The sequence below is a fragment of the Helianthus annuus genome, chromosome 10, assembly GCF_002127325.2.
Source record: "Helianthus annuus cultivar XRQ/B chromosome 10, HanXRQr2.0-SUNRISE, whole genome shotgun sequence".
Taxonomy (NCBI): domain Eukaryota; kingdom Viridiplantae; phylum Streptophyta; class Magnoliopsida; order Asterales; family Asteraceae; genus Helianthus; species Helianthus annuus.
Window position 1 is genome coordinate 108,533,674 of NC_035442.2, and position 14,365 is coordinate 108,548,038.

The 14,365-nt window shown below is 38.3% G+C and overlaps 1 protein-coding gene across 1 annotated transcript; it reads right to left on the reverse strand.

Annotated features, from left to right (window-relative positions):
• Positions 1-3,912: 3,912 nt before the first annotated feature.
• On the reverse strand, positions 3,913-4,837 carry LOC110881694 (drebrin-like protein A). The gene is made up of 2 exons (XM_022129879.1): positions 4,581-4,837; positions 3,913-4,501 (listed from the first exon to the last, which is right to left on the reverse strand). The coding sequence occupies exons 1-2, from the start codon at positions 4,835-4,837 to the stop codon at positions 3,913-3,915; spliced, it is 846 nt and encodes a 281-aa protein (XP_021985571.1).
• Between the last annotated feature and the right edge of the window lie 9,528 nt (positions 4,838-14,365).

Sequence of the window (14,365 nt, forward strand, 5' to 3'; positions counted from 1 at the left end):
AGTGTTGTAATCAGCAAAAATCGAAGTAATCGAATATTTTGACGCGAACCGATCTACGACTGTGAATGATAGGAAGTAACAATGCGATAAAGTTAACTAATCAGTAATCAAACCGATCTAACAATCATCGAACTCGAGACTCGATTTATGCGAACTCTGGTATTGCTATACGTGTGTGTGCCTTATGTGTTACTTGTGCGTGTTTATTTATATGTTTGGTGTGGTACTCAAGCGAATCAATCAAAAATCAAATCGAAACTCGAAAAGCAATCGAACTCAATCGAAACCGACATCGAATCATGACTTATAGAAGATTGTATGTTAGATATAGTAGTTGGGACTGAAAGTAATTTGACTAGGAACTCTATCGTATTCGTATCATCGTCCATCGAAATCGAAACGTCGAAAACCGTCGCACAATACACAAAGTGTGTCGCGGATCGAACAGGTGGCATCCTGATCGAACAGGCCAGCCGATCGGCTAGCATCTTCCTAGCCGATCGAGCAGCCCACTCGATCGAATCTCCTGGCCGATCGGCTGCCACTTTCCTCTTTTGGAGCCTATAAATAGGGCTGTCATTGTCACACTTTCCATTTTTGGAAAGATCTGACCGAACCAGCCATCTTCTTCCCCTTTTCTCAGATTTCTCTCAACTCAGGTAAGTTTTCACTCTGATTCTTGTACCTTTTTTATCATTACTTGATTCTACACCTTTCTATCTTTTAAAACTTGGATTCTAACCGTGAAATCACCAAGATCTAAGTGTTCTTGGGTGATGTCATCATGGTGTTCTTGAAGAACATCAAACCTTGGCCTCATTCAACCATGAATAGCTTAGATCTAACCGATTTCCACATAAACAAGTTAAGATCTATCAAAGATCTAAACATCCACAAGTTGTGAAGGATTGAAAGAAGGAATCCCAACTTTCTTTCAACTCTTTTACACTCAATGCCTTCAAACCGGTAGAAACGGAGCCTGAGCCAACCCACCGATCATTCCAATGGTTGGATGGTTCAAGATTCGGGTTCTATCTACGAGGTTCACCGACAATGGGTTAAACTCTAAACCGACGTTCCGAACCGCTCAACGGACGGATTTGGGTGATCCCTGCCCGAGCCGGAGAGACGAGTAAGAACGAAGGTATCATAGTTCAACTCGTTATCAAACTACCTCGATATAATGACAAGTAACCAAACAGCAAAGTGTTAGACGAAAGGCCGATCAGGTCAGAGATGTTGGCCGAACGGCTAGGCTGTTCGAACAGCCCAGCCGATAGGACATACCAGCCGATCGACCGGGCCAGCCGGTCGGCTAGCACATGGTCCCACACTTTAAAATTTCATGAAGCATAGTATCGAGGGAGGGATGTTCGATCGAACTGCGTTTGGTGAACATTACTCTTCGGATCATGAGATACTACTCTTTAACACTTAATCGTTTTCACAACTCGTTCGTAGTAGGGAATGCCAGCCGATCGAACAGGCTGTTCGATCGAGCGATATTCTGTTGAGAATCACTCTAAGGTTCCCAGTCGATCGATTAAGCCGGCCAATCAAACGGACCGTTCGATCGATCGACCTGAAAGGTAAGGACATTTTTGTGTTCTCATATACTACAACGAAAACTTCAAAAGTTCAAATCCTCAAACACAAACACACCAGAGGAAGAAACAATCCACTCGAATGGCCCAGCCGATCGAGCCAACCAGCCGATCGAACAGGACTGTTCACGGACCTACCAGCCAATCGAACAGCCCGATCGATCGAACCTGCCGTTCGATCGACCAGCCTATTCGATCCATTCACACTTGTCTTATTTTTCCAAGTTACTCATTGTTGTGCTATCGAACTATTCAGGCTAACCCTACTCTCAGCGCTCCCTTTATTCCATAACCAATCACTGTGAGTATACTCGATCCCTTTTGCTTTTAGCACTTTTGGGTGTTACATACGTTGCTTATATCAAAACACAAACGATCACACTACTCAAACTATTTGAACGCTAACCAATATGCATGTATTACGTGACTTAATGAATGCTTGTTGATTGTGTTTACACGTGGAATGCTGTCTACCTGCCTTAACGACGTAGTACTATAGTTTGGACTCAGCACCCGTTCACAGGGGGGTTGTTAAGGACAATTACTTGCATGGATTACGGTGGTAATCATGTATTGCGAACCGTCTCGGACGGTCAACCCACAGTCATTGGTATCGATAGGTCCATGTCGATAATTAACATGCTTCGTTTTCCTTTGTGTAAGTGCTGGTTACGCGTAAACTATTCGAACTCTATATGCTATTATCAAACTTGTATGCTCACCTTTACATTTCATGTATTGACTTTATTTTAACGTATGTGACAGGTGCTTAAGTTGCTAGGATGCTTAGGTGCGTGGTGATGAAATCGAGGCTAGGGAGTCTAGAAATAATAAACAATTGTCTGTAATAATAAATCTGAGTTGTCGGAACAGAACTTCTTGTTTGGATGATTATCTGTAATAATATGTTTGTTTATTCTGGATACGGTATGGGACCTATCTTTAACTGGATTATATAAATAGTTGTTATGGAAACTTCTGAACAATCTGTTTCGCTCAGTGCCGCGCCCCGATGATTCCGCCATCGGTTGGGGTGTGACAACATCATACTTTCTCACCGGATAATCCAAAGTTCTCACTTTCGATAACTCTTCCACATCCCACCATGGTAGTGACATGATATCTTGAATGTACTCAAAATACTGGACACCAAACTCTCGCCTGATAGCATACACATTTACTTGTGGCAAGAATCCCCAACTGATGATATCCCCAAGTGACACATCCCGGTCTATCTTATAATACTTTAATGGCCGCTTGACTTTTCTTTCATTGCTCTTTCTAAACCACTTCTTTCTTTCTTCCTTCTGTGCATCTTTCATTGTACCATCAAAGTTCTTGTCTTTAAAACATTCAGCAACTTTTCTTCTTAACTCATCTGCATTCTCTTGACTAAAAAATTCAACAAGAGTTGGAAAGTTTGAAGTGTCTTCAGTCACACTTTCTTCATCAGTACAATCCTCAACCTCAAGCCTATCATAGACGTCTGCCTCTTCAACATACTTGTACTCATAGTCAGGTTGTTGGTTGATATCGAATGCATTCAATTCTTCTTCGAAGTCAAACTTAAAATCAGGATCATCAATTTTCGTCAACTCGATAATCTTAGCCATTGTATATGTATGCCTGATCTCACCTTCCTCTACTTCAGGCTCTAGACGCGAAATTAACTTCTCAACTTTATCAACACTTTGATCATCCACTTGCTCCCCCTCACCTGAAGCATCCTCAGCCTCTTCATTCACATCATTGTGAAGAAAATCATCAACATTTTGTTCATTCAATGCTTCAGTAACTTTAACACCAGTACCACCCTGATCATCGTCATCATCATCATTATCACTGTGGCTACTTGCAGAGAATACATCATCTGCATCATCAACCTTTTCTTCATCATCATCCTCTTCGTCATCATCCTCATCAACATCCTCCTCATCATTTATAACATCTCTATCAACACGTCTTCCTCAAAAATAGCAGACACTGCTGAAATAGGACGAGGATTTTGGATATGAGACTCAGAAACTCCAGATGGAACTATTGATCTATCAACAACTTCACTAACACCTTCAACACCCTTGCCTTTATTCTTCATCTGAGCATCAATTTCAGCTTGACGTCGAGCTCTAACTTCTTCAACTTCAATCTCTTCAAATCTCTGCTCTACAGACTTTCCAAGCATATTTTCTAGCACTTTATTCATCATATAAATCTCATGTTCTTTCATAGCTTTGGCAGCTTCCAATTCTTTGTTTTTCAACTCAAAGTATTTATTCTGCTCATCTCGGCGTGCTTTCTCTTCTTCTAATTATGCAATTTTGACTTTCAGAATGTCTATTTCAGTCTGATCAGCTTCAATTTTCTTTAACAAGGAAGTATTTTCAGATTCCACAGACTTTACACGCTTCTCTAACTTCTTTTCTCTATCCAACAACTTCTTATTCTCAACTAATACCTCTTCCATTTTCTTCTCTAATCTCTTCACTTGTTCATCATTGGCAAATCTAAAATCTCTAATTTCTTCAAGAGTTAATCCATCCAGAACACTTAGAAATGTTTTGTAACCAGAAGAACTAGGTGTAATCTGGACAGGTGGTTGTGTGGATGGTGGTGTTTGGAAAATTTGTTGTGAAGTAACAACAGGTTGTTGTTCATGTGGAGGTGTAGCAACATGAATATGTGGTGGTGATTGAATTGGTGATGGTTGTCTTGGTGGTGTTTGATGAAGTGGTGAATGAATTGGTGATAATTGATGTTGTGGTTCTGGAGGTGGTGTAGGTGGTTTACTTGGTTTTTGAACTGGTTTCTTCTTTAACAAAATTTTCAAACCCCTTTGCTCTTGGAATAGCAACTTTCTTTCTAGCAGATTGCTTCTTCCTCCCACCAGAAGGAGGTGTCTGAGATTCTATCACATGCTCAGGAGATGGAACATACACATCATCATCTTTCTCCTCTCTCCTCTTTCTTTTAAGCTGCTTTTCTTTCTCAATTTCAGCTTGAATTCTTTTCGCACGTTCATTTTCGCCAATTTCTTCTTCAGATGAGGAGCTTGATGAACTATCGTCACCTTCATTGTCACCTTCCTCACCATCTGTCTTTTCTTTTGTCAAATCTTTAGTAAGATCTCTTAATAACTTTGCAGAATCAGGAGACATATGAACATCTCCTTCAACATTAACTTCTGCTTCAGTTTCAGCTTCAGCTTCATCTTCTTCCGGTTCATCAACAAGCATGGTTTCAACCTTTTTCTTTTGACGCTTTCGTTTAGGTTGAGAAGATGAGCCTTCTTCCTCTTGAACTGTCGAAGTTGCTTTTCTGTTTTTCTTCTTTTTCTCTTATTTTAAGAACCACTCGTTGCGAGATTCTCTGAAATCTTCAAGAACTTTCAGCTCATCAGCATAACTCTTTTCTTTCATTTCTTCTTCATTCCTCCAGTTCTGATGATTGACTGGATCTGGATCTTTGTAGTTCTTATCTTTGATGAAGCCAAAGAAGTCAACTTTCGATGATGGCTCTGGATGATTTGGATGATATCTACCCAACTGCTTCAAAGACTCATTATCCATATGAAATAATACTAACAGATCATTGTTTTCATTTCGCTCCAAATCAAGATACGCGTGATCTATCATCATCTGAATAAAACGAGGATACACCCAAGTCTTGCTCTTTGAAGTGATATTCTCTACCATATAATGAAACACAATCTTCGAAAAATTATACTTCTTGTTAAGCACGAGAGCTCTCACCATGTTCATTTGATAGTCTCTCATCACATCGTAACCTCCTTTCTTGTGACTGAGAGCAAGCAGTACAGAATGAATAAGAAACTTGTACAGCCTTGGAAAACACGCTTTCAAATAGTTTGCCTTGTTTAGCGGACCATTGTAGCCCAACCTCAACATGCATCCCTTTACCATTCTTTCCGGATACTTCATAGGAGAATCTTCATCATCAGGAAAGTTTATCACCTCTTAACAAGCTGCTCTGTGATAATTATCGGTTTGTCTTGGCCATTTACGTTCACAACCGAATTTATTGTCTTGTTTGCATCATCATATGTTGCATTCTCCCAAAAACGTTTAATGTGAGATCTGAATACCAAGTGTTGATTTGTTAAGGCTTTCTAAATTGGCAATCTTTCCATGAACTCCAGAATTCCTGTGAATCCGGCCATCTTTGGAATTTCTTTATCGTAAACACAACAAGTGTTATGCAATGGATCAAACAGCACATTCGAAGCCTGAAAAACAACAACATACAATCAGATTAACACTTAGAAAAATTTTTAATCCAAACAACACATTCAAACGAAATCACTATACAAGCGAAATCACACATTCATAAGGAATTGTATGTTCAAACGAAATAAGACATTTCATGCGGAAACACAATTCAAATGAAATCACAGTTTGAAGCGGAATGACTTGTTCAAACGAAATTACATCTACAAACAGATTACCATTTTCAAACAAAATTGCATTTCAAACTGAACAACATTTTGATACGAAATTGCTTATTGAAACGAAATCATCATTTGAAACGGAATCATTCTTTCGTATGAAATGTGTCATAATCTCGTTTGAAACTCCACGCTTATTTCGTGTCATGCTAGAATGATCGAAGATGCAAACAAGAAAGCGTATTATGGCATCATTGATCAAGATGATGAAAAAGTGGCAGAAGGTTTCAGCTGGGACAAATACATTCCACCTGATTCAAATGTTATTGCTCTAGTTTTTAAAATCATCCAAGAACCAGATATGTTTACAGAGTGGATGAAAATGATTGGTGTTAATGTGAAGAGTCAAGAAGAAGAATCTGTTTTATCAGATGAAAGCTCACAAAGTTCAGATGAAAGTTCAGAAAGAGCGACTGCATTTGATCAAACACCATCTGATTCTGATTTTTCAAATGATAGTTCTGAAAAGAAAATTGATTTTGATCAATCACCGACTGATGACAGTGATGATAATGAAGAAGAAAAACATATTAATGTTGCAAAAATTCATCTATCTCCTGAAAGTTTTCAATTTTATTTTGCAGATCGCTTGGAGAAACTGCAGGAGAGACGAGCTGCAAAAGAACAAAAGAAAATGAAGTTTAAAAGTGTTACTCAAAAGGATGACACTGTTCTAAATGAAAAGATTAAAATTGTTGCTGAGGAGGTTGGTGAAACAGAAAAGGTGATTGAAGTTGAAAAAGTTGTTGAAGCTGAGAAGATCATTGAAGCAGAAAAGATTGTGGAAGTCATCAAGCCTTGTTCAAAGTGTTTAGAACCTTGCAAGCAATGTGCAGAAAAAGATGAGAAATTGACTGAGGTTGAGAAGATGAAAGAACAATTACTGTTCAATCTCAACTATGTGAAAGAATCATATGATGTTCTAAATAGAACAGTAACTGGTTTTCAAAAGACAAATTCTGAAAGAGAAGATGCATTGACAATGATGAATGCTACAATGATGTCGAAGCAAAAAGCTATAAATCATTACATTGAGGAATGTGCCAAGCTGAAACAAGAGTTGGAGACTGAGAAAATTAAGAATGAGAGAATCAGACGTTTATTACAGAGTTATTCTAGTTCTGATTATCTTATTGATCGAATTTATCCAACTGTTGCAGGTTTTGAAGCATTTCAGGATGAAAAGCAAAAGAAGAAGGATACTGGTAAGAAACCAAGTGTTAGCTATAACAAGTGTCCGCCTCCGATCTGGGAAGGTTATTCTCCCAGAAAACCAAATGAGGAGCAAGTCCAAAAGGCAGTCAATATAAAATTGAAGTCTGATATAACCGATGAGTTACCAGAAAACATTGACATCACTTTTACATCGTCTGACACTGATCATGAGTCTGAGTTGATAAAAAAGATGGTCGATCAGGTGTTGGATAAAGATGAAGAGTCTGAGTCTGGAAATTCGAGTTCGCCGGTCAACAGTCCAAAGACATCGGTTAAATGGGCTTACAGTAAAGAGTTTTTGTTATTAAAATCAAATTTGGATGATGAAACATTCGAAGTCGTATATACTTTGAATGATTCTGACAAATTATATTCTGACAAAGAATTTCCAATAAGAAGTGTTAAAATTGAAATGATCAAAAAGGTTTTCAAAATGATAGAAATTAATATTTCTGAAATAAAAGATTTAAATCTTACTGAAAAACCTAAAAAATACACTTCAAGAGTTCAGCAACGGTTAAACAAGAAAAAAGGTTACAGTTCTGATTCTGGTTTCCAAAAGAAACCAAACCATAACGGTAATTTCAAAAAGAAAGGATTAGGTTTTATTCCACCTGAAAATTATAAAAATGATAAATTTCTAAAGCAAACACTAAATTTGTTTCAGGAGGAAGCGCTGAAGAAGAACAAAAGAAACCTTTCTGGAGACAATCAAACCAGGAGTTTCTTGCTGAGAGGAAAGGGACTGGAGTTTTTCACAGAAAAGATACTCGAACCTGTTTTAAGTGCAATGAAGCTGGTCACATTGCATTGAATTGTCAGTTGGATACAAAGACAAAACAGGGAGTTTATGAAAAACTTAAAGAAAAAGTTGTTGAGAAAAATGAACCACCAATTGAAAAGTTCAAAACCTTTGAAAATTCTACTTATGAAGTTGGTCAGTGTTCAAAGAAATTTTTTTACAAAAAGAAAGCCAAAAACAACCAAATGTGGGTTGTTAAAAAGTCTGATGTAAAATCTGGCGATGATTCTGGTTCCACAAAGCCAGAAGAGCCACAAGTTGAGTTTAAAAAGGAGAATTCAGTGCCTTCAGTGAATGATGTTAATCTTCCATCATTGAAGGATGAAAATGTTAAACAAAAGGTCGGTAAGGTTGAGATCTCAAATCAATTCTATTAAGAAAAGAAAGAATTTGATGTTGAGAAAGCATTTAACGGCAATGTGAAAAAGATTTTTGGAAAATGGTTGAGGGAAAAGTTCAAGGGGTTAAAGATTTTTATGCGACAAAGAAGGCAACTTATAACCCTACTGAACAAGAGTTAAAAACACCCAAGGTTGGTAAGACTTGGGTGGAAATTCTTTTTCCTTAGAAATCTGACTTGCCGGAGCTCCCAAGTTTGTAATCGTGGAGCAGGAATCGGCATCATTCTTGATAAAAGTTGATTTTATGAATGGATTTTAAAGTTGATAAATTTTACAGGTTATGACTTGCCGGAGCTTCCAGGTTGGTAAGTGTGAAGCAAGAATCGGCATATTTATTGGTAAAATGAACTTGTGTAGATGTTTTATTCCTACAACAAGTTATCTACAACAGGTAAAGAGGTTTATTCTTACAAAGTGATTTTTCAAGGTCATTAATTTGAACTTGATGTAATCCTCATACAAGTGGGTGAAAACAAGGTGATGATGAACCCCGAACCTTCAAATGGTTAAAACAAAACTCATTTTCCGGAAAAACCATTTTGATTAAAACAAACTTAAGTGTTTTGAAATCTAAATGGGAAAATAGTTTGTTGAAATGGGGAGTTCTGATTGTTTATGCCAAGTGGATGGCGAATTGAAGCGATTCACAACAGTTGTCAATTTTCTTGTACAGTTTGTTTTCAAATTTCTTTAAATGTGTTTGCATTTTAAGGGGAGTAAAAAATTTCAGAAAATCCAAAAGCATTAGAAAATTTGAAAAAGCCAAAAACATGATAAAATTCAAAAATGAGTTCTGGTGTTAAAAAAAGGAAATGATTGTACATCAGTGGACTATCACAACATGCTAAAGAAATGGAAAGTTAAACGTGATAAACAATCTCACTGCGGATGTGCCAGTAGGTTTTTGCACATTTAGTAGATTGTTTTCGAGATATAAACCTAAATATTCAAACTTGCTTATATCGTGGGGAACATTTCTTGGATATATGGGTAACCCCCAAAATCTTGTTTGAAAGGTCCCTCTTTCTGAGATACTAGGTCTTTATACTCAGTGATATCTGGGGTATTATCTCGGGACTTCTGATTTTGCGGAAGCAATGGCCTAGTCCCCGTATAATACTTTACAAATTACTTGAAATATAGCACAGCCCTCAGTACGAAAATGATGAAACATCGAAAAATGTTAATCATGTGCTGTTGAAGAAAAGATTCTCTAAAGGGAACACACGAAAAGTCGAGCCGTCATCTCTCTGCTGAATGGAAGTTCTGACCTGAGCTCTCACGGTTTCGCATTTAACCCTTTTACAGATATCATCTAGGTATACTCACCTGTAAGACTGAATATTGGGATCTGGATACGGGAGTATATTCAAGTAGTGGGACACGCGAATAAGTTTAAGTCATTAAGACATTAATCTCATATCTCGGATCAATTGAACTTTGTGTGAAAATTTAAGTGGATCAATATACTAACAATCTAGGTGGATTGTTTAGAACTTAAAATGAAATGAAGCTTAACGGTGTTGGTGATTTGTCTCATAAACTGATATGATCCTCTTACACAAACTCACAAAAATATTGTCTGTAAATATTTCTTTATTGCATTTTATTTCTTTTATATGAAAAATCCCAAAAAGATTTTAAGTGTGTTTTAGCATTAAATTTTGAAAAATTCAAAAAGATTTTCGACAACTGATGATGAAAAGCTGATTTTCAAAGTTCCAAGTGCTGAACATGATGATCATTTTGAGGGGGAGTCTATTGAAATTAAAATGATTAAATTTTTTCCTACAAGTGGTTCATCAGAAAGAGATCTACAAGTGATGTCTGTGATTGTCTAATCTGAAAATCATAAAACTTATGTTTGTGATAAAGACAATGCATGTAAGCCAGGTTCCGATACCTGAGGACTCTGTGATTAGAGAAAGCCAGGTTCCGATACCTGAAGTTTCTGGAAGCCAGGTGACGATCCTGATGTCGAGCAGAACTCAAGGGGGAGCCTGTAAATGCAAAGAACCAGATTCTAATCCAGTGAGCCAGGTTTTGATTCTGGAACTAAAGATCATGAAGCTGAGGATGCTGATGAACTTAAGGAATCAAGAGATCTGATCAAGATCTTGGGATGCTAGAAGATAGAGCCTTGTTCTGATCCTGATTCTGAAAAAGGCATGTTGAGAGGGGAGTCTGTTTGGTGCTAATGGAAAAGAGAGCAGACAGACTGATCAAGACTGAAGATGCGAAGACTCGACACTTAAGACTCGTCAACATCTGAGGGGGAGTCTGTTGGTGCATACATCTGTCGACTTCGTCTTGTATCGAGTCTTGCATTGCTCATGACACGAAGTTGGAGAAATGGAGCAGAAACTTAATTCCGCATGAAGACTTAATTCTGCACGAAGATGTCAAATGTAATTCCACACAGAATTACTTATTTCCGTGTGAGTGTCTAATTTCGCATGAACTGTAATTTCGTGTGAAGCATGTTTCACACGGAATTAGTTGGTTATATATAGGGTTTGGGTCTATGTCATTCCACACGGAATTAGATTGTGATACCGAGGTGCTGCCGGTTTGTCTTTTGATTGTACACCGTGTTAAATCAATCTACAAGACAGTTTAAAGTGAATCTCGCTGAATTTCATGCATTATGTCTGTTTCCGCCTTTCATAGTGTATAAAACGCCTCTGATCGACTCAATTCGGGTCAGCAAACGATCCTACACTAATGACCTTGGTCAACTGTTTAGCCTGCCAAGTCCAAGTTAATGACCTTGGCTGACCAGATTATGAAGATGCTGATTTTCTGAAACAATTTTTAAGTTCAAGTTAATGAACTTTTGAACTTTCAAGCAATTACCAATCACTTTATCAAACTTCTGCTTACCCATCCCTCATGATCCAGACATGTTCAGAGCATATTAGACTTTGATCATCTGATCCCCAACGTTTGTTGTCAAAAATAAGATGAAATGCAAATCTTTTTGGTTTTTGAATATGATAAACAGAAAACTGTACACACAATATTTTTGTGAGCGTATTAGGGGATCATATCAGCTTCCGACAAGATACGAGGACCGTTAAGCTTAGATTTCATACACAGCATTAAATAATTTGCTTTGATTGTCGATATACTGATCCTTTTAAGTTTTCACACAATTTTCAATCTATTCGGGATACGGATTTAGTGTTTTAAGGTCTTGACTTTTATGCGTGTACCACCTCAGAATATACTCCCGTATCCAGATCACTATATTCAGTCTTATAGGTGAATGCACACTAATGATATCTGTAATTGGGTGAATGCGAGACCGTGAGAGCTCAGGCTAGAACTTCCGTTCGTACAGAGAGATGACGGCTTGACTTTCGGTGGGTTCCCTTTAGGGAATCTTTTTTACAACAACACATGATTAGCATTTTGCAATGTTTCATCATTTTTTATGCTGAGGGGATGCTTTGCGAATAAAGCTGTGCAGAGTATTATATGAGGACTAGGCTATTGCTTCGGCAAAATCAGAAGTCCTGGTATAATACCCCAGATATCATCGCGTACAAAGACCTAGTATTTCAGAAATAGGACCTTTCAAACGAGATTTCAGGGGTTACCTATATATCCTGGAGATGTTCCCCACGTAAAAGCAAGTTATTATTTTTGTTTATATCCTAAACAAATCTACTAAATGTGCAAAAACCTATCGACACATCATTTGCAAGACTGTTTAACACATTTTTCAATACACTTCTTTAGCGTACTGTATCTGTCTAGCTAATGTACTATCATTTCCCCTTTTTACACAAACTCTTTTTCTGTTTTTCAATGTTTTTGGATTTTTCAGATTTTCTAATGTTTTTGGATTTTGAAATTTTATCATGTTTTTGTATTTTTCTGCAAACTTTCTCCCCCTAAAAATAAAGACATATTTTTGTGTTTTTGTTTTTATCAAATGCAGAAAATAAACTGTACAAAAACTTTGACAACATGACGTGGATCACATCAGATCGCCGCCCTCCTCGGCTTCACATTCAACAACCCTCCCAGAAAGCAAATTTTTCATCCCATTTAATTTCAAAAGATAATTAAATCTCTTTTTGTCAAACGGTTTGGTGTAAAAATCAGCCCTCTGTTCATCGGTGTGTATATGTTCTATCCGAATCAATTTCTTCTCATGACAAACACGGATGAAATGATGTCGGATTTCAATATGCTTTGTTTTAGAATGGTGAACCGGGTTTTTCGATATGTTAATCGCTGCTTCATTGTCCACAAATATGGGCGTGTCCAAGAACTGCAAACCAAAGTCTCGCATCTGCTGTTGGATCCAAAGGATCTGAGAGCAACAGCTTGAGGCCAAAACGTATTTAGCCTCGCAAGTAGAGAGCGCTACTGAGGTTTGTTTCTTGCACTGCCAAGTGACCAGTCGAGTTCCGAAGAACTGACAGCCTACAGTGGTGGACTTAGCATTTTACTTGCAGCTACCAAAATCCGAATCAGCATAACCTGTGAGAGAGAAGTCACCCGATTTAGGATACCACAAGCCGGTGCTTGGGCAGCCTTTCAAACACCGTAAAATGCGTTTCACGATTGTCAGGTGTGACTGCTTTGGGCTTGACTGATAACGGGCGCATAAACACGTCGGATACATGATGTCTTGGCGGGAAACAGTAAGATACATCAAGGATCCAATTATCGACCGATACAACGTCTCTTCCACCTTTTCTCCACTCTCATCTGGGCAAATCCCATGATTCTGAGCTAGGGGGTTGATGCTAGACTAGATTGAGCCATGTTGAACTTTTCTAGAACATCGTTCACGTATTTAGTTTGATGAATGAAGATTCCTTCGGGCATTTGCTCTACCTGTAACCCTAGGAAGAACTTCATCTCCCCCATCGAACTCGTCTCAAACTTCCTTTTCATCACTTTCTCAAATTCTTTACACAAATCATCATTTGTCGATCCAAAGATGATATCGTCGACATAAATCTGCACGATCAATAGATGCCCTGCAACCTCTTTGGTAAACAACGTACTATCAACTGTCCCTCTGATGAACCCGTTGTCCAGCAGGTATTGGGAAGCGTCTCGTACCAGGCTCTCGGGGCCTGGTGCAGTCCGTAAAGCGCTTTATCCAGAAGATAGACTTTGTTTTTGTGTACTGGATCTGTGAACCCCGGCGGTTGTCCAACGTACACTTCTTCTTTAATCTTGCCATATAGGAATGCAGACTTGACATCTAGTTGGTATACTTTGAATCCTTTCCAGGACGCGAATGCCAGGAAGATTCTTATCGCCTCGAGTCTAGCAACCGGTGCATATACTTCCGTGAAGTCAATGCCTTCCTGCTGACTGAAACCCTGTACAACCAATCGTGCTTTATTCCTAACGATCATTCCTTTATCATCTCTCTTGCACTTAAAAACCCACTTTGTCTTTATCAGCTTTTGATTCTCAGGGATATCTACCAATTTCCATACTCCCAGGTTCTCAAACTGCTGCAACTCTTCCTGCATAGCATTCACCCAGCTTTCTTCCGTTAAAGCTTCCTTATACGTTCGAGGTTCAACCTGGGAAATGAAACACTTTAGTGAAAAATCAACTTGCAAAGGAGCGACAGATGTATAAAAACAAGTAAGTGCTCTGTTGATCTGATCTCTCATCTTTACTCCGCTCTGAAGATCACCGATTATCTGCTCTGAAGGATGATAAGACAAAGTTCTTGGCATTGCAGTGTCAGGCACATTAACTTCCGATTGCAAGTTCGTGATGTCTTGATCACCGGTGTGATCCTCAGCTTCTGTTGTTGCAACATCTGGTTCCTCGTCAAAAGTCGGACCGGATTCCGACTCTGAGTCGTCAGAATTATCAAATGTTGGAGCTGGTTCTT

Excerpts from the sequence above, each read along its gene's own strand:
- LOC110881694 (XM_022129879.1), bottom strand. The coding sequence starts at position 4,837 with ATGCTTGTTGATGAACCGGAAGAAGATGAAGCTGAAGCTGAAACTGAA. Across the intron at positions 4,502-4,580 it reads GCTGAAATTGAGAAAGAAAA|ACACCTCCTTCTGGTGGGAG; the intron begins GCAGCTTAAAAG and ends ATAGAATCTCAG.